General features: G+C 44.4%; 2 protein-coding genes across 2 annotated transcripts in view; both read right to left on the bottom strand.

Moving 5' to 3' along the window:
* Window positions 1-237: 237 nt before the first annotated feature.
* BNIP1 (BCL2 interacting protein 1) lies at window positions 238-18,949 on the bottom strand. Its single transcript, XM_029216520.1, has 6 exons — window positions 18,736-18,949; window positions 15,913-16,005; window positions 12,026-12,117; window positions 8,772-8,873; window positions 7,847-7,965; window positions 238-862 (listed from the first exon to the last, which is right to left on the bottom strand). Exons 1-6 carry the CDS (start codon window positions 18,817-18,819, stop codon window positions 666-668), a joined length of 687 nt encoding a protein of 228 aa, XP_029072353.1. The 5' UTR covers window positions 18,820-18,949; the 3' UTR covers window positions 238-665.
* Window positions 18,891-20,083, bottom strand: part of CREBRF (CREB3 regulatory factor) — a 65,192-nt gene continuing 63,999 nt past the window's right edge. Inside the window, exon 10 of the mRNA XM_029216518.1 lies at window positions 18,891-19,012. The gene's annotated coding sequence lies outside the window, so the exon portion shown is untranslated. The remainder of the gene's footprint in view (window positions 19,013-20,083) is intronic.

Below are 20,083 nucleotides of genomic sequence, written 5' to 3'. Positions count from 1 at the left end.
TCCACATGCCACGGAGCAAGTAAGCCCGCGTGCCACAACTACTGAGCCTGTGCTCTAGAGCCCTAGAGCCACAACTACTGAAGTCGCATGCCTAGAGCCCGTGCTCCGCAACAAGAGAAGCCACCGCAATGAAGAGTAGCCCCCGCTTGCCACAACTAGGGAAAGCCCACGTGCAGCAATGAAGACCCAACACAGCCAAAAATAAATAAATACATTTTTTTAAATAAAAAAAAAATGTAGTCAACTTTATTCAAGGAATGAACGTGAGTTTCCATCCTCCTCTTTCTCCCCCTTTTCTCTTCCCTCCTCCAGATCTGGCATTAAGGCTGCAGTGGGGGAGGGGGACCCAAGAGGGGCATCAAATCCTGGAGGCCAGCCCGAGTGCCTCAAGTGGCAGCCACCCACAGTGTGGGACAGCTCTTGGAGTCCCTTTGTCTCTGCAGGTGTCCCGATGACAGGCCTCCCTCCCCTTGCTCTGTTCGCCCCTTACACGCCAGCCACCTGCAGAAGCTCCGGGAGGCGGGGCTGTGTCTCCATCGGACCTGCTGAGCGACTGGATCAGACTGGGGGGCGTGGATCAGTCTGGTGGCCGGGGCCAGAGCTCAGGAGCGTGGCTGGATCCTGACACTGGAACTCAAAGGGCAAAAGCTGGCAGCTCTCAGATCTTACAAAAACGGAAAGAGCCGCTTTTTCACAATATAGAGAACCGTAGCAAGAAAGAGGGCGAGCGCAAGGAAAATGAGAAGCTTGTCAGTCAGCTCTCGGCGATTATATTTTGTGATGAGCTTCCGTCCCAGCTGGATGGTCCCCGACATGGACTTGAATTCTTCATTTGCATCCAGGATAGTCCGTGAAGAATTAACTGAAACAAAAGAGGGAGGGAGCCTGACTAAGAAAGTGTACAACACCCAATCCAAAGACTCTGCTCTGCCAGCTGGGCTCCCAGTAATTAACACTGTGCTCGGAAGCAAGCTCCTCTGAGCCAGGGCAAAGGATGTGAACAGACGCGACGCAGAGGAGCACAGAACAAGGACAGGGCAAGGAGAGGCACTTCCCTGGGTCCCATCCAGCTCAGGGAAGGATGAGGTTTGTTTACATACAGTCACAGGGCCATAACTAGGAGTCCTCCCAACATGGACATAACCAGGGAAAAGGGCAGAGGACGGTTCCTTTCCTCACCACCAATCTCCGCTTTCTGGAGGAGGCAGGCGCTGCTGAGAAGAACCCCCGGCCGCAAAACTAACGCGGGTGACCGTGGACAGGCACTGTGAGGTCTCTGTGGGGGCAGGGCTGGGGGCAGGACTTGCCGCCTGTGAGGTGCACCCGCCGGGACGCCTGGTGGTCAGATCTGCTCTTTGTGGGATCGTGAAGGGGCAGGGATGTCCTGGGCCCTGCCACATGCCCTCACACATGCCAGTCCTGCAGTCCTGGGACACTGGCTGTAGCTTTAAACACGTGACACCTGTGCTCCAGCCCCTGTGTGAAACCTACAAGGAGGCACGTGTCCCTTAAGGCTCGTTGTGCCCACATGTCAAACTAACTGGAGTGTGGGTTTCTGGACCTGACACTTGAGGAAGAAGGTTTCCCTGGCAAGATTCCTCTACAAAGCATAACAGGGCATCATCAGACCATCCACAGAATGAAACATGTTGTCAGGTGAGAAGGTGAGGCATGAAGGACAACATGCGAAATGTTTCCATTTCTGTAAGAAAGAAGGGGATAGGTAACATTTAATTTGCTTGTACTCTGCCTGCTGGAGGGTCTCAGAAGGCTATGAAAGAAACTGGTAACAGTGCGCCCCTCTGGCAGCAGACCTGGAGGTCAGGGGCAGGGGGAAGTCAGAAGGGAGAGCAGTCTTTCTGTTTCCCTCCTGTACTGTCCAGGGCTGTGCAGCCCGGAATGACAGCCACTAGACACATGTGACACCTGAGTGTGTAAAATGTGTCCAATCCAAATATCCATGTCTCTGTGGGTAAAATACCTACACAATTTCAGAGCTCTAGTGTGGAAAGAAAAAAAAGGAATGTCAAATATCTCAATAATTTTCACTATGAATTGCATATTGAAATGGTTAAATATATGATTACAATTAATTTCATATGTTTGTTTTTACTTTTTTTAATGTGTCTAATGAAAAATTTTAAGTGAATGTATGTGGCTCCCATTATGTTTCCATGGGACAGTGTTGGCCTGGAGGTTTTTTCCTTAACCACGTAATTTATATTACCTTTCCACAAAATTACAAGTTAATTAACAAATAAAAGAAATTACCAGAGGAAACAGAGTAGTGTTTTGAAAAACACAGATTAGAGAAGAGCTAAAACCGATCCTTCTCAAACTCTTCCAAAAATTGCAGAGGGAGAAACACTCCCAAATTCATTCTACGAAGCCACCATCACCCTGATACCAAAACCAGAAAAAGATATCACAAAAAAGAAAATTATAGACCAATATCACTGTTAAACATAGATACAAAACTCCTGAACAAAATACTAGCAAACAGAATCCAACAGCACATTAAAAGGATCATACACCATGATCAAGTGGGATTTATCCCAGGGATGCAAAGATTCTTCAATATACGCAAATCAATCAATGTGATACACCTCACTAACAAATTAAGGAATAAAAACCATATGATCATCTCAAGAGATGCAGAAAAAGCTTTTGACAAAATTCAACACCCATTTATGATAAAAACTCTCCAGAAAATGGGCACAGAGGGAATCTAACTCAACATAATAAAGGCCATATATGACAAATCCACAGCAAGCATCATACTCAGTGGTGAAAAACTGAAAGCATTTCCTCTAAGATCAGGAAAAAGACAAGGATGTCCACTCTCACCACTCTTATTCAACATAGTTTTGGAAGTCCTAGCCACAGCAATCAGAGAAGAAAAAGAAATAAAAGGAATCCAAATCGGAAAAGAAGTAAAACTGTCGCTGTTTGAGGATGACATGATACTATACATAGAAAATCCTAAAGATGCCACCAGAAAACTACTAGAACTAATCAATGACTTTGGTAAGGTTGCAGGATACAAAATTAATGCACAGAAATCTCTGGCATTCCTATACACCAACAACAAAAAATCAAAAAGAGAAATTAAGGAAACACTCGCATTTACCACTGCAACAAAAAGAATAGAATATCTACGAACAAACCTGCCTAAGGAGGTGAAAGACTTGTACTCAGAAAACTATAAAACACTGATGAAAGAAATCAAAGATGACATAAACAGATGGAGAAATATACCATGTCCTTGGATTGGAAGAATCAATATTGTGAAAATGACTATACTGCCCAAAGCAATCTACAGATTCAATGCAATCCCTATCAAACTACCAATGACATTCTTCACAGAATTAGAACAAAAAATTTTACAATTTGTATGGAAACACAAAAGACCCCGAATAGCCAAAGCAATCTTGAGAAAGAAAAATGGAGTTGGAGGAATCAGGCTCCCTGACTTCAAACTATACCACAAGGCTACAGTAATCAAGACAGTATAGTACTGGTACAAAAACAAAAATATAGATCAATGGTACAGGATAGAATGACCAGAGATAAACCCACACACATATGGGCATGTAATTTACAACAAAGGAGGCAAGAACTTACAATGGAGAAAAGACAGCCTCTTCAATTAAGTGGTGCTGGGGAAACTGGACAGCTACATGTAAAAGAATGAAATTAGAACACTACCTAACACCATACACAAAAATAAACTCCAAATGGATTAAAGACTTAAATGTAAGACCAGACACTATAAAGCTCTTAGAGAAAAACACAGGAAAAACACTCTTTGACATAAACCACAGCAAGATCTTTTTTGACCCACCTCTTAGAGTAACGGAAATAAAAACAAAGATAAACAAATGGGACTTAATTAAACTTCAAAGCTTTTGCACAGCAAAGGAAACCATAAACAAGACAAAAAGACAACATTCAGAATGGGAGAAAATATTTGCAAATGAAACAACAAAGGATTTATCGCCAAAATATACAAACAGCTCATGGGGCTCAATATCAAAAAAACAAACAATCCAGTTAAAAAATGGGCGGAAGACCTAAACAGACATTTCACCAAGGAAAACATACAGATGGCCAAGAGGCACATGAAAAGATGCTCAACATCACTAATTATTAGAGAAATGCAACTCAAAACTACAATGGGGTATCACCTCATGTCGGTCAGAATGGCCATTATCAAAAAATCTAGAAACAATAAATGCTGGAAAGGGGGTTGTGAAAACGGAACCCTCCCGCACTGTTGGTGGGAATGTAAATTGATACAACCACTATGGAGAACAGTATGGAGGTTCCTTAAAAAACTAAAAATAGAACTACCTTATGACCCAGCAATCCCACTACTGGGCATATACCCTGAGAAAACCATAATTCAAAAGGAGACATGTACCACCATGTTCATTGCAGCTCTATTTACAATAGCCAGGACAGGGAAGCTACAGATGTCCATCAACAGATGAATGGATAAAGAAGATGTGGCACACATATACAATGGAATATTACTCAGCCATAAAAAGAAACGAAATTGAGTTATCTGTAGTGAGGTGGATGGAGCTAGAGTCTGTCATACAGAGTGAAGTCAGAAAGAGAAAAACAAATACCGTATGCTAACGCATATATATGGAATCAAAAAAAAAAAAAACAACTGGTACTGATGAACCTAGTTGCAGGGCAGGAATAAAGAGGTAAACATAGAGAATGGACTTGAGGACATGGGGCGGGAGGGGGAAGCTGGGGTGAAGTGAGAGTAGCGTCGACATATATACACTACCGAATGTAAAATAGTTGGCTGGTGGGAAGCAGCCGCATAGCACAGGGAGGTCAGCTCAGTGATTTGCGATGACCTGGAGGGGTGGGATAGGGAGGATGGGAGAGAGGCTCAAGAGAGAGGGGATATGGGGACATGTGTGTGCATATGGCTGGTTTGCTTTGTTGTGCAACAGAAACTAACACAGTATTGTGAAGCAATTATACTCCAATAAAGATCTATTTAAAAAAAAAAACACAGAGAAGGGGTAAAAACAAACACTCATGTAACAAAAATCCCTCTCAGCCCTCTTTCTCCATGCCTGCTGCCATTTTGAAAACCTAAGTAAGAACCTGTTAAGTAAAAACCTAATAGGCCTTTCTTTGTTAAACTTTCTTTACAGAGAATTTTAACCATCACAAAAGTAGACAGAATAATATCATGAAGTGCCAGAATAATATCATGAAGTGCCATGTGCCATCACCCATACACATGAACCACCAACTCCCTGGCAGTCCTGTCCCCTCACGACCCCCATTCAACTCCCCCCACCTACAATTTTACAGCAAATACCAGACATCATATCCTTAATGGGCTTTTAAAAAAAAAATTGTGGTCCTAAAAGACTTTTTTTTTTTTAAGAAGATGTTGGGGATAGGAGTTTATTAATTAATTAATTTATTTTTGCTGTGTTGGGTCTTCGTTTCTGTGCGAGGGCTACCTCTAGTTGTGGCAAGCGGGGGCCACTCTTCATCGCGGTGCGTGGGCCTCTCACTATCGTGGCCTCTCTTGTTGCGTAGCACAGGCTCCAGACGCGCAGGCTCAGTAGTTGTGGCTCACGGGCCTAGTTGCTCTGCAGCATGTGGGATCCTCCCAGACCAGGGCTCGAACCCGTGTCCCCTGCATTAGCAGGCAGATTCCCAACCACTGCGCCACCAGGGAAGCCCCTAAACGACTTTTGAATTTGTGAGTCATAAAGAAAGGATTAAGAACTGTATTCTTTGACTTCCCTGGTGGTGTAGTGGTTAGGAATCCTCCTGCCAATGCAGGGGACACGGGTTCAAGCCCTGATCCGGGAAGATCCCACATGCCCTGCAGCAACTAAACCCATGCACCACAGCTACTGAGCCTGCGCTCTAGAGCCCGTGGGCCACAACTACTGAGCCCAAGAGCCACAACTACTGAAGCCCGTGCGCCTAGAGCCCATGCTCCACAACAAAGAGAAGCCACCGCGACGAGAAGCCCACACACCGGAACGAAGAGTAGCCCCCGCTCGCCGCAACTAGAGAAAGCCTGGTGCATCAACGAAGACCCAACACAGCCAAAAATAAATAAGTAAAGAAAAAAAGAACTGCATTCTTCTTTTTTCAATGGCTATCTCTCCTACAAAATGTACCCCAAGAATGACCCTCAACACCCCAGAAACCATCAGGATCTGTGCAGCCTTCTCACCACTTAAATATATGGTCTGTTTCTGATATACGTGCTGGGTGTGGGTGTCCTGTCGCTCGCACCAGAGGCAGGAAAGTCCTCGATTCCAAGGCCAGGCCGGCTCCTCCCTCTCACGTTCTCCAAGGCCTCTCCCCAGGCTCAGGCCATGACCCCGGTGCACACTCAGAGGAGGTGACCAGCTGGTTCCGAGCCTAAACCCAGAAAATTTTCAAACACAGGGAGTGACCCTGGGGATAAGCTGCTTGCTTTCCTTTTGCTTCTGCCTGTTTTGATAGTACACTGAAAAAAAAAAGAGTGGTTCAAAATTACAGATAATTTTTAGGGGTGGTAATGGTATTGTGGTTTTGTTTTGTTTGTTTTTTGTTTCAAGAGTCTCTTATCTTTTAGAGAGACATACTGAAATATTTATATGGATGACGTCTGAGATTTGCTTCAAACTAATCCAGATGGGAGCATAGTGAGGACAGAGTTGAAACAAGACTGGCCAAGAGTTGACAACTGCTGGAGCTGGGTGATGGGTTCCTGGGACTCATGTACCAGGCTCTCTACTTTTGTCTCTGCGTAAAATCTTCCAAAAGTCTTTCAAAGAGTAAACTCTCTTCCTGTTTTCCTACACGGAGGATCCTGGGCAGGGCAGATTCTCTTCTGTGTTATAAGGGAGACATCATGGAAAAGCTGTTGGGGAGACCCAGATGGTCTGCGGAAGCTTCTTCTGTGGCCTCTGACTGCATCTTTTTTTTTTTTTTTTTTTTTTTATTTATTTTTGGCTGTGTTGGGTCTTCGTTTCTGTGTGAGGGCTTTCTCTAGTTGCGGCGAGCGGGGGCCACTCTTCATCGCAGTGCGCGGGCCTCTCACTGTCGCAGCCTCTCTTGTTGTGGAGCACAGGCTCCAGACGCGCAGGCTCAGTAGTAGTGGCTCACGGGCCTAGTTGCTCCGTGGCACGTGGGATCTTCCCAGACCAGGGCTCGAACCCGTGTCCCCTGCATTGGCAGGCAGATTCTCAACCACTGCGCCACCAGGGAAGCCCTGACTGCATCTTTTAAAAGGAGCTCACAGGACTTCCCTGGCGATCCAGTGATTAGGACTCCGTGCTTCCACTGCAGGGGACACGGGTTCGATCCCTGGTCGGGGAATTAGGATCCCGCATGTCGCATGGTGCAGCCCAAAAATAAAGAAATAAAAGGAGCTCACAGTAAAAATAACATTGGGGAGTACAACTGTAAGCTGATGAAATGCTAGCAGACTAGCTGCCAGCCAATAACTGATCATCTCTCTGCCTGGCCAGGGGGGGTCCCCAGAGCCCTAGATGACAAACAGACTCCCAGGCCCCTCCTCCAGCCTTGCTGGCACCCACTCTCCAGGAGAAAGCCCCTGGGAGTGCTTCTGCACATTTTGATGGGGTTGTGTGGATCTTGTAGTACAACTATAAAAACCGAAAAGGGAAATGAGAGAGGCGTATCCCACTCTGGGTAAGACCAGGCTGTCAAAGAAGTGAGAAGCCACACAGATCAGTAAGCTTGGGGGCGGATGGGGGCAGAGGTGGAGGAGCCCGGGGGCAAGGGCTCTGGAGGCCGTATCTCTGGGAGCAGCTTCCCACTGCAGGCCCGGCTTTACCCAGCGTCTGCATGGCTTCCTCGCTCTGCTGGACCTGCTGGGACATCATCCTGCTGATCCCCATGAGGCTCTCTGTGATAGCACTGGACGTCTGGGCCAGGCTCTCTTTGGCGGTTTTCCTAGAAGTCCAGAGTGGGAGGAGGAATGTCAACAAAAGCCCGGCTGCGGGAAGGCCCCAGATTCAAATGAGATCCCATTTTTTAATCTATCGAATTAGTACGTACTTTTAAATGACTATAGTCAGTGGTGACAAAGGCGTGCAGAGAGCATGCTCTTAAAGACTGCTGATTAGGGACGTAAGCTGGTGCTACCCTCTGAAAGCCATCTGGCGATATGTATTAGGAGCCTTAGAAATGTTCACGCCTTTGAACCAATAACCTCATCTGGGAATCTCTCCAAAGGAAACATCCAGAATGTGGACAAAGCCTTATGTACTGACATGTGCCCTGGTGTGTTATTTATAATACTGACAAACTAGAAATATAAACACACACAAACAGGGGATTAGTTAATATAAGGGAATACTATGTACTATTAACATTTTGTTTAAAGAGCTTTTTTAAAAAAAATGTAAGTCTGTGCAACGATACTAAGTGAAGGGGAGTAGGAGACTAAATTTTATGTATGGTATGATATTGACTTTATAAAAAATATGGAAGAAAAAATAATGAGAGGAGGCAATATATCAAAACGTTTGTGAGTAGTAACAATTATGACTTACTTTCAGTTTGTTACTCATATTTTTATTTTACTAATTTACTACAAACAAGAATATATTTCTTTCATACTTAAAAAAAAATTATTTATAAAATTAAATACTAATTTTATGCTGAAAACAAGAAGGGGTTCCCCACAGTGGGTTTTGCACCTTGCTGATTGCTCTTTATTCTGTCACCAGAACGCAGAAAGACAAAAAGACAGGTACCTTTGCCTGAAGAGGTCTCCTCCCTGGAGAAGTTCTGCTTTCTCTAGGTTGTCAATAGCAATTTTGCAAGTGAGATTTGCCTTCCTCCATGAGGTCTGATTGCTGGAATTAGAAGGGTCATGTGTGAGTTTCTGTTGATGCCACCAGGCTGTCAGTTCAAGTCACAGCAGGTCTTCCTTCCAGCCAGGGAGTAAGGAAGGCCACCCGAGTTTGGCCCAGGGTCCATCCCCACCCCCCCCACCACTTCTTCCACTTGGTTGCCCCAGCAGCTGCTCCAGCTCAGGCCCCAACACCTCTTGTCTGGATCCTGGAGGCTGTCTCTGAGTTGTTTTCCTACTGCCCATTAACTGTCCCTCTCCCCCCAGGACAGCCACAGGGAGCAACCTGGCCATAGCATGCCTCTGTTTACAGCCCACAATGGCTCCAGACTTCAGGGTAACATCCAAACTTCCCAGCGGGGCACACGAGGCCCCGTTCAAAGTTATCTCTTACACATTACTGCCTTGCCTTGTGTGCGGCTTGGTTCTGTTCCTCGAGAACCATGCCTCGCTCATCTTTGTATAACCAGTACCCAGAACAACAGTTATTGGCCCATTAGCTGCTCAATCAATATGTGTAACAGGAAGTAGAAAAATCATTATAAGACAGTTTTCTTCAGTATTTCTTCAAGATTTGCTGTTCTTTACATACCACAGACCAATCATGGACAACACAAACACACTGTATTAGAAGAGTCCAGTCTGACATGATTTATTTACATTTTTTACCTGATCTCCTTGCAAGAAACAACTCAAATTTGGTGAACAGTTCCCTGGAGTTCGAGTGGGGTCTTTTTTTATTTAACATTTTATTGAAGTTGATATATAATGTTGATATAGTTGATATATAATGTGTTAATTTCTGCTGAATAGCAAAGTGACTCAGCTATACATATATATATTTTTTCATATTCTTTTCCATTATGGTTTATCACAGGATATTGAATATAGTCCCCTGTGCTATACAGTAGGCCCTTGTTGTTTATCCATCTTATACATACTAGTTTGCATCTACTAATCCCAAACTCCCAGTCCTTCCCTCCCCTACTCCCCCTTGGCAACCACAAGTCTGTTCTCTCTGTCTGTCTATCTGTTTCATAGACACATTCATTTGTGTCGTATTTTAGATTCCACTTATAAGTGATATCATATGGTATTTGTCCTTCTCTTTCTGACTTACTTTGCTTAGTAAGATAATCTCTAGGTTTGTCGCAAATGGCATTATTTCATTCTTTTTTATGGCTGAGTAATATTCCATTGTATATATGTACCACATCTTCTTTATCCATTCATCTATCGATGGACATTTAGGTTGTTTCCATGTCTTGGCTATTGTGAATAGTGCTGCTATTTACATCAACATAGGGGTGGATGTATCTTTTCGAATTATACTTTTCTCTGGGTATATGCCCAGAAGTGGGATTGCTGGATCATATGGTAAGTCTATTTTTAGTTTTCTGAGGAACCTCCATACTGTTTTCCATAGCGGCTGCATCAATTTACATTAGAGTGAGGCCTCTGTTTGATGGACTATAAAAAAGTTAACTGGGCTCCTCAGAGAATCAAACTCATGCACTAGAACTCTTACACAGCTGGCTCAAATCAATTGTGCTAACCCCCGGAATATTTAAAGAGGCAAATAAGAGTACACGAACTGATAGGGTGGTTTTGAATAGCACCTCTATGTTGAAAGTGTTCAAATGAGCTCTCTGATGCCTGACCAGCATCTGCTATGCCGTCTCACACCTGATACTTTAAAAGAATCAATTACATTTTCAACTGTTTACAAGGGAGTTCTGCTGGGCCCTGCAGCCCTCAGGGACTCACATTTACTGGGGAGAAAGACAAGCAAAAATATTTACTGTATAGTGTGACAAGCACGACAACCCAGGTAAGCACAAGTACTGTTTCAACACAAAATCGCCAAAGTATTAATTTACTGCTTTCTCTCCTCTATCCTGGAACTGCACATCCTGAATGGCCACTCGCAACTTTAAACCCATGCTGAGGTGGTTTTGCTGGTGTAACTTGCTAGATTTTACACAAGGGTCCTCTTTACACAATGTTTATAATCTGAGTCCCCATGGTGGCCTACGGAAAGGAAAGCCATCATGACACAAAGTCTCACTGGTCCCCACTCACACATCCCTCCCTCCTCACAGGAGCCTCTACCACACCCATGTCTTTGTCAGTCCCTATCCTCCTGACGGCTGGGCGTTATAAACAGAGCTGCTGTCAGCAAGGATGATGCTGGAGAATTACTCAAATCAGAAGCAAAGCCCATAGACAAATACAGATGTGACAGTTAGTCCAATTAACAAGGATGAAGAGAAAACCTACAAGGATGGTGACATTGATAGAGACTTCAAAAGAGAAGGATATGGCTACCAGGGGCTTGGAAAAGTTGATGGGGCCCTCAAATATTTTTGCAATAACAACCCTCTTTTTGATTGTGGTGCAAACATCAAATGTGAAGGGTCAGGTACAGTTTCATGCTATCAGACAATTTTGTTGGATAAGTCCCCCAATTTCAATACCAAGAAATAGCACATACCTTCAGTTATATAATCAAATAAGCATATAGCTGCAATGAAAACCTCAATTTTATTTAACATAAGCTTATTTACATTTTTTTGTTTCATTTTTTAAGATAAAGTCCCATTCAAAACTTTCTACATTTTGGTCCGTCTTAAGTAGGTTCACTTTCAATGGACTTTTTAAGATATCAATTCTCTTTAGATTAAAAAGGACCTTGTATTACTGGGACTTCCCTGGTGGTCCAGTGGTTAAGACTCCCTGATCCCAATGCAGGGGAACCGGGCTCAATCCCCTGGTCAGGGAACTAGAGCTCACCTGCCGCAACTAAAGATTCTGCACGCACCAACAAAGATCCCGCGTGCTGCAACTAGGACCTGGTGCAGCCAAATAAATAAATATTAAAAAAAAAGGACCTTGTATTACAAAAGCAACCATTTTTTTGCTTTTTTAAAAATATAAAATACAGTATAATGTTAAATATGCTTTTGTAAACTACGCACAGTCTCACTTACCCAACAGCCCCTGCTTGCCCCCCAGCTTTGAGAATTACATCCGGTCTGTGTATAAATGGCACAATTGAGTCATTAAGCTAGGTTTATTAGGCAAACCCTGGCACAAGCCTCACAGGGAGCAAGCAGCCCAGCCAAGGCCACTAGCAGGAGGCCAGGCTCTACCTACCTGAGCATCTGCTTTTTGTGATTCTCCACTTCCTGGAGCAGAACTTGCTTCTCCGACTCTTTGTCTTGCTCTTTAGCCGACTGCTCAAGCTCCTGTGGGGGGAAAACAGCTCTAAATTAAAATGACTTTAAAAGCTAATACAAAACTGGACAGCACTTCTATGTCTACCAGTTATGCAACAGCACTTGAAAACCCTCCTAGGGACTTCCCTGGTGGTCCAGTGGTTAAGAATCTGCCTTCCAACGCGGGGGACGCGGGTTTGATCCCTGGTCGGGGAACTAAGATCCCACACGCCACGGGGCAACTAAGCCCGCATGCTCTACAGCCCGCGCGACACAACTAGAGAGCCCATGTGCTGCAACTACTGAGCCCGTGCCCCACAACTAGAGAGAAGCCCACATGCCTCAGCTAGAGAGAAACCCACATGCCTCAACTACTAAGCCCGCAAACTCTGGAGCCTGCGGACCGCAATGAAGGGCCCACGTGCTGCAACGAGAGATCCCACATGCCACAACTAAGACCTGATGCAGCCAAATAAATAAATATTAGAAAAAAGAAAACCCTCCTAGAACGGAAGACTTAGGAATGCCAGTTCACATACAATAAACATCCTTTTACATAGATAGCTCAGTCTGCAGGAAAGTAAGGAGCATCCCCAGGACCACAAAATGAGAAGGGAACTAAGAGCCAGAGCGGCCTTCCTGTGAGGGATGTGAGGCTGCCCTGGAGCAGGAGATACGCTTCTCTAATCTAGGGCATGCCTGAAAAGAAAAGGAAAAAAATGTAACTATATAGGAGCCTACTGATTCCACTCTGAAATATGATGGAAATACCACTGCTGTTGCTTCATGCTTACTCTCAATCTCTGTACATATTTCATTTTAGACTGGAGGCAAAGAGGGTTTTAAAGTCCATGTGGGGGGACTTCCCTGGTGGCGCAGTGGTTAAGACTCCACGCTCCCAATGCAGGGGGCCCAGGTTCAATCTCTGGCCAGGGAACTAGACCCTACATGCGTGCCACAACTAAGAGTTCACATGCCACAACTAAGGAGCCGGCGAGCAGCAACTAAGGAACCCACCTGCCACAACTAAGGAGCCCGCCTGCTGCAACGAAGACCCAGCGCAACCAAATAAATAAATATTTTTTAAAAAACAACAAAAAAATAAAGTCTATGTGGGGACAGAAAATGAAGCCTTGGCCATCTGAGGCCAGGAATTGGAACGGAGAACACCACAAAGGGATACACCCTCAGTGAAAAGGTGAACTAGGAAAATGTCTGTCAACCAGCAGAGAAAATGTGGAAGCTTGTCCTTTTTTGCTGCGGGGTCTGGCTAGAGGGATACAAAATATCTTCCCTGAGAATATATAACCATGGAGCTACCCTCACACTGATCTAGGATTCAAATTCATACTCCCTGAGTGGTTTCAGAAACTCCACGAGGAGAAATGAACATAAAAGTGCTCCCAGACTTGTGATAATCCTAGGAGACCTGGCAAAAGCAAATGCAAAAACCTTTGAAGAGACTTGCCTTCAACTCAGGCCACACAAAAGTCCCACCAGGAAGGGCTTCTGAAGAGGAGTACTCAGAGCCCAAAATAACCAAACACCAGGACCCAACCGTCCACCACAGTGAGGGACAGCAGACCTAACAACCAGCTGTCTGAGACCCCCAAGAACTTCAGATGATGGAACTATCAGACAGACCATAATTAAAGATGTCAATATACCTTGAGTCTCATGTCATATTTTTTTAACTGAAGTATAGTTGATTTACAATATTGTGTTAGTTTCAGGTATATAGCAAAGTGATTCAGTTATATGTGTATGTATATATATATATATATATATATTCCAATTCTTTTCCATTATAGGTTATTATAAGATTTGACTATAGTTCCCTGTGCTGTACAGTAAATCCTTGTTGTTGATCTATTTTTCTATATAGTGGTGTGTATCTGTTAATCCCAAACTCCTAATTTATCCCTCCACCACCCTTTCCCCTTTGTTAACCGTAAGTTCGTTTTCTATGTCTGTGAGTCTATTTCTGTTTTTGTAAATACGTTCATTTGTATTATTCTTTAGATTCCACGTGTAAGTGATATCATATGATATTTGTCCTTCCCTGTCTGGTCATGTCATACTTTTGGCTTTCAAATTAAAACAAGTTCCAGTTTTAATCAAGCTATTGATGCAAAAACATAAACTATTAGCTCATTTATATACTAATTTATTTATTTATATGCTTGTTTATACACTAATAAATGTTTGGAGATGCAGATTAAAACTGGGATGGAGTCAATATTCATTGACCATGTGCAAAATTATTAGGGCCTTACTAGGTGCCTGGGTAGACTGGTGCTTGAAGAGCTGATGATCGGGAGGGAGGGACATAACAAATGTGTAAATGTACTGAGGTTATCTTACTTAGTGAAGGACATAAACACTGGGTGAGCACACAGAAACTTAAACAGAAAGAACAAGGAAATACTTATACTTAAGGTGGTGAGTGTGGTTGGAGAGCTGAAGTCATATGAGTTGAAAAAAGGTCTTTCATGGAATAAATCTGCTTTAAAAAGCAAAAAAACAGTCCAAATAAATGCCCTTTGACAGAGAACAGGCCAAAAATAAATTATGGCTACAAAAAAAGAATGAGGAAGCTTCCCAATACTGACATGGAAAGATTTCCAATACATATTAAGTTTAAAAATGGTATGAAAATACCATTTTTAATATGCTACCTTTTAGATGAGAAATGGGAAAGAAATAAGAAAACATTTGTCTTTTTTAGTATCTGAGTAGAGAAACTATGGAAAGATACATAAGTAACATATAAGAGTGGTTACCTATTTGGAGGAGGGGAACAGAGAACAAATAAGGAGGCACACCTAAGGTTTTCACTGCACTTTTTCCTGCCTGCCAATATCTACACACATATACGCATATATAAAAAACATGTGAAAGTAACAGCCTTTCTAAATTAAAAAATTAAAATGATTAAATCAGCACTAGAGATGGAGGTGGAAAGAGATCAGCCAGGTTCAGTGACATTGCTGAAATCTTCAAGTGAACTCCTTTGACAAAAACTGCATATTGCCAAAATTGCCCTTGAAAATCCCTTAGGAAGTAACGCACAGGACACAGACATCCTGTTTTTCAGGGTCCAAACTGCCACTTTTTCTATCATCTTTGGAACAGACTGTCTTCTTCTGGTAAGCAAAAACAGGGTTATTGGCTGGCATTTGGGGCCATGTCATAAAGAGAGCACAAGTCTTTAAATCCAAGAACCATATGCAGCGAGACCAGGTGCCCCAAGACCCAGACAGGAATGGCCAGATCCATGCCTCCCATCTTACCCTCACTCAGGGCACAAGCACAGAAACACCTATGCTATTCAGACTGCTACTTTTCTCATTCTATTGTTTTTGGAGACAGCACATATACCGTAGTCAAATTCAGGACTGTTACATATGCATATGATGTGACCGGAGACTACAGAAACAGAGAGGAAGAGGCTGGGCAAAGTGACAGCACGGAAAAAAAAAACCAGGGGACACTGGTAATGGATTGAGGTGGATGGGTTGGAGAGAGTGGTAGAGAAAAGAAAGTAATGCAAGTGACCTCAGAGTTTTCAAGTTGAAAAATTCCCAGGACAATGGTGTCCCTACTATCTACCTGTAACATAGCTGGCAGTGCTGTGCATTCAGAAGTCCCTCATCTTTACCTGGATAGCAGGTTAGTACAGTTACCTCCACTGTCTAAACGTTTACTACTCCCATCTGAACATTTACTGAAGGACCTGGACAGCTCTCGAGCAGATGTTAGTCCCAGTTCGAAGCCCCGTTCATCGTTACCCAGTGTCAGCATCCCAGCTCTGCAGACACTCACCTGTATTCTGTGCCGCAACTGTTGAAACTTCTCTTTCACTTTAGTATTCAGTTCGGTAAGTGCACTTAATGGCCCTGAACAATCTCCAATATCCTAGGAGACATTGAAGAGATGAAGAGGTCTTTCTCAAGACAATGCAATGAAATGACACCAGCTGTATAGTGAGAGGGTTGGCTTACAGCACAACTAAGTTTGGCCTACTGACTGTAATTCATCCTGATCTTTGCTGTTTACCTCTGCAACACAAGCAAAAACATTATAATTTACATTTTCTCATCCCTCTTTAGGATAATTCTGAGCAAGCAACATAAAAGCATAGATAGAAACAAAATTGTCTTGACTTATTAGTTCCTGAAGCTTAACAAAACGCCACCCAGCCACTATGAAAGACTTAAAGCAGCTTATACATCTGACAAGAATAAACATCCGAAAGAGATACTATAACTTTAGATCTTTCCAACTTGAAAATCAGGATGCTAAATTCCTGGCATCATATGACAAGATTAACTTCTCAATCTAATTTTACAAACCATCTATTATAAATCACACTGTTTATAGACATGTTTGAAGGTAGACTTAGAATTTGTTTCTGGACATTCAAAATTACCTGGGCCAGGTTTTTAGTTTTTGTTTTTTTGGTTTTTTTGCAAAAGGGCGGAGCTGGTTTTATTCAACAGTCTCATTACAAAAATAACCAAAATGTGTGCAGCAGCGGAATTAGGAAGGACCCTGCCTGACTTCTGCAAGAGTGGGCAGCCCCCTTTTCCCCACAGCCCTGCAGGGGCAGTCAGCTAGCACAGAGAGCCTCAGGGCAAGGTAGCGGGCAGAGCTCTGCATGGGGCCCTGGCCTTGGCTAGTACTGTCCACTCTGAGCACTTCCATCCTCCCCGCCATTGTAAACACCATGCTCAGGTCAGGTCTCCCAATGCTGGGCATCAACCCTGCCCCGCTGTTAGGTCCTCAACAGGACAAACTATCCTGGAAACTTCCTTCCATCCAGCCAGCCAGGAAGGTAGCAAATAAGGGGTGACGACTCGAGGAAGGATGGGCCACCCCAGTATGGTTGGGGGCACTGCTTTCCCCCAACACTCCTAGGTGGGCTGTCCCTCGGCTGAAACAGTTCCCAAAGAGGCCACGGCGGCTCCCCAAGGCTGAAGGTAGTTGAGGCTGTGGTGAGCCCAGAGGGGAGCACTGGATTTCATTCCTAAGACCCTAGAGGCCCGGGGAGGGGAGCCCTGGGAGGCTCAGGCGTGCTCCATGGGGCCGGGGCCAAATGCGTGGGAGTGGGCAGGGGCTGCACCCTGCAGGGGGCCAGCACTGGGCTCTGGGGACGCCGGCAGAAGGCCTGAGAGGCCGTCAGCGGAGTCTGTGTTGAGGTCCAGCCTCCAGTAAGCTTCACACAGAGGCAGACCATTAGCTTCGCAAAGACTTGAGCTAGACGAGTAATACTCCTCCTCCAGCTCGTAGAGGTCTATGGAGACCTCATCCCAGGGCAGGTTTTAAAGCAGGCCCTAGAGCCAGATTATGTGGATTCAAATTCTGGCTGTAGCAGTTTATTAGCTGTGTAACCTTGAAAGTTAGAGTCCTCTGTGCCTCAGTTTCCTCATCACAACATACCCACTTCACAGACCAGGTACCTATGTAAAGGACTTAGCAGAGGAGCTGGAACACAGTAAGAGTATGCTAAATCTAGCTATCATCAATTGCTCTCACCATGAGAACGCAAATGTTAGAAAGTGCAAAAGTGCGCTTAAGCAATTTAGATTATGTGAAAAGGCAATTTCATTTGTTCTGAATCTTAAATTTATTTTTCTAGAATTGGCCCAGATGTTTTGTAGTTTACACATGGGAAATGTGAAGTTCAAGAAGTTTAAATGTTTGCGTCAAGTTGCCTCACTTGTTCTCTGGATTACTCGTTAAATCACAGTCCTTGCAACATATAATAAGCTATTAATTTGGTTTATTTTGCATCTGATTTCCGTGGGTAGCCTTACTTTCCTTCACCTTTTACGACAGCTAGTTGCAAACTCTGAGTCTACATCGAATGTTTAGTAACATTTGTTGGAAATGGAAACGATCTGCCTAAAAGGAAGGTTTTAAACTTCTGGTTTCTTTTTGCTAAACTCAAGGAACCATTTCTACATTCCTAACTCTTGCCTATGCCAATTGGTTTACTGCAATACTACCTTCTACCCTTAAAATTGGCTTAAGGCAAAGGGCCTCAATTACCCCATCTGTTAAACGAAAGAGTAGACTCTTAAGTCTTTTCTACAGACTGATTTTCCCTGTCCGGGTCCCAGTTTTGCCAGTATCTGCTTTCTGATCCAGGCAGACTCGATTTCCTCATTCACAACAATCTCAACTACGGTCCAGGTGACGTTCGTTTCACGTAACGAACGGTGCCTCCCATGCCAGGTGGCCTTTGGTGCCACGGGGCATCGGACCCAGGGAGCTGGCCAGCAGGGGGCGAGGCTAATGGCTTCCAGGACGCTACCAAAGGATGGAGAGGACGGTGTCAGAAGGCGGGGCCAAGCAGGATGACAGGTAAGCTTTGAGGCTGTCGTGGGGGCGAGGCGACGGCCAGAGGTGTGTAGGGGAGGGGCCACAAAGGGGAAGGCTGGTCGGGGCTGAGGTGGAGGGGGCGTCCCGGAAGAGGGCGAGCCAACGGCAGCCAGATGGAGTATCAAGGCCAACGGTCAAGGGGACGAAGGGGACGGGACCAAGGGGGAAAAGCTCGGGAGTGAGACCGCCGAGCTCACAGAAGGCCAGTGGAGCTTGGGTTTAGGGCTACTGGACCCCGGCGGGGGTCCCGGGCATTAGTACCTGGATAAGCGCCTTCACCTCCAGATCGAATTTGACAATCTCTTGGTTACAGATCCTGACGTGGACGTCTTGGGGAAACGCCATGTTGGGAAAACCGGCTACGGGCTGCCGCGGTGCCCAAATTCCAACGCGTTTTCGCACCGGCTTCCTTCTTCCCCGTCGGGTCTTGCGGCAGCGCCCCCTAGAGACCGGCCTGCGGCGAGCGAGGGTGGTAGCGCCGAGTCGTGTGGACTTTCCCTGACTCGTGGGAAAAATCAGTCGGCCTCTTGGTGTGGACCTAGTAAGACGGAGAGAAAGAGAGGAGGGAATTATCAGCAACGCTTTAACAGGGGCCTCTCCCCATCTTCCGCCCATCAGTCATTCTAATGACTGCCTATTTTTTGCATAGAGGGGGGAAAGAAACTGGAGGAAAAGTATCGATTGGGATGTCTCTGGAAGGTGGAATTAACAGTTTTTTATATTTCTTTAAACTTTCTTGTATTTTTCATATTTTCTACAGTGAATATAAATTGTGGAGTGAAAGAAAAAAATGACAAATGTTATCATTACTTTTTTAAATGTACGGAATTCAAAGCAGTTTGCTAGGGTACTTCCTGTCAGTCCAGCCCACGGTTCAAGGGATCTTCCTAAAACGCACAACTGATCAAGTCACATTCCAGCTTACACCCCTTCACTGGCTCCTGGTGGTTGCCTTTTGTGTACAATTGGATTTAATAAATTTACCTCGCTGGAGTAGTTTCGATGGAAATAATTAAGAAGAGACCCTCAACAGATGGAGGCTCTTTCATTGTATTTTTATTAACTAGTCCAAGTTTCTTAGCTGGACCTCAAGGGCATCAGGTGCCCCACACAGCCCTGTCTGCTTCCTGGATTCTTCAAGCTCTTTTTGGATCTGTAGCCTTGGAGGGAACACCCTCCCTTAAGGTGTTCATCACCCCACTGCACCTAATAAACAGGCTGTATATTGCAGGCTTGGGCATCTGCCCTGGCTTGAATCCTGCTTGACAACCCACTTCACATCTCTGTGCTTCAGAGGCTAAATGCTGGTGATCACAGCATTGACTAAAAGATTAAAAGAGGTAATACATAAAAAGCACCAAGCACAATGTAGTAATGTGGTACATCGTAAGAATGCAATGCACATGACTGCTATTATTATATTACTGACATTTGTGGAGCACTCCCCTTGTGCCAGGTACTTTGTACTAAGTGCTTTATGTGTATCATTCTAACTTAACTCTCACAACAACCCTGTGAGGCAGAGTTATCCACTTTTTACAGATGAGGAAACAGGCACAGAGAGATAATGACTTGCCCAGAGCAAATGGAATTGCTAGGTCAAAGGATA

This window comes from Monodon monoceros, unplaced genomic scaffold, assembly GCF_005190385.1.
Source record: "Monodon monoceros isolate NGI ecotype Baffin Bay Population unplaced genomic scaffold, NGI_Narwhal_1 Super_Scaffold_12, whole genome shotgun sequence".
Classification (NCBI taxonomy): domain Eukaryota; kingdom Metazoa; phylum Chordata; class Mammalia; order Artiodactyla; family Monodontidae; genus Monodon; species Monodon monoceros.
This window is presented reverse-complemented; position numbering and strand designations above follow the sequence as displayed.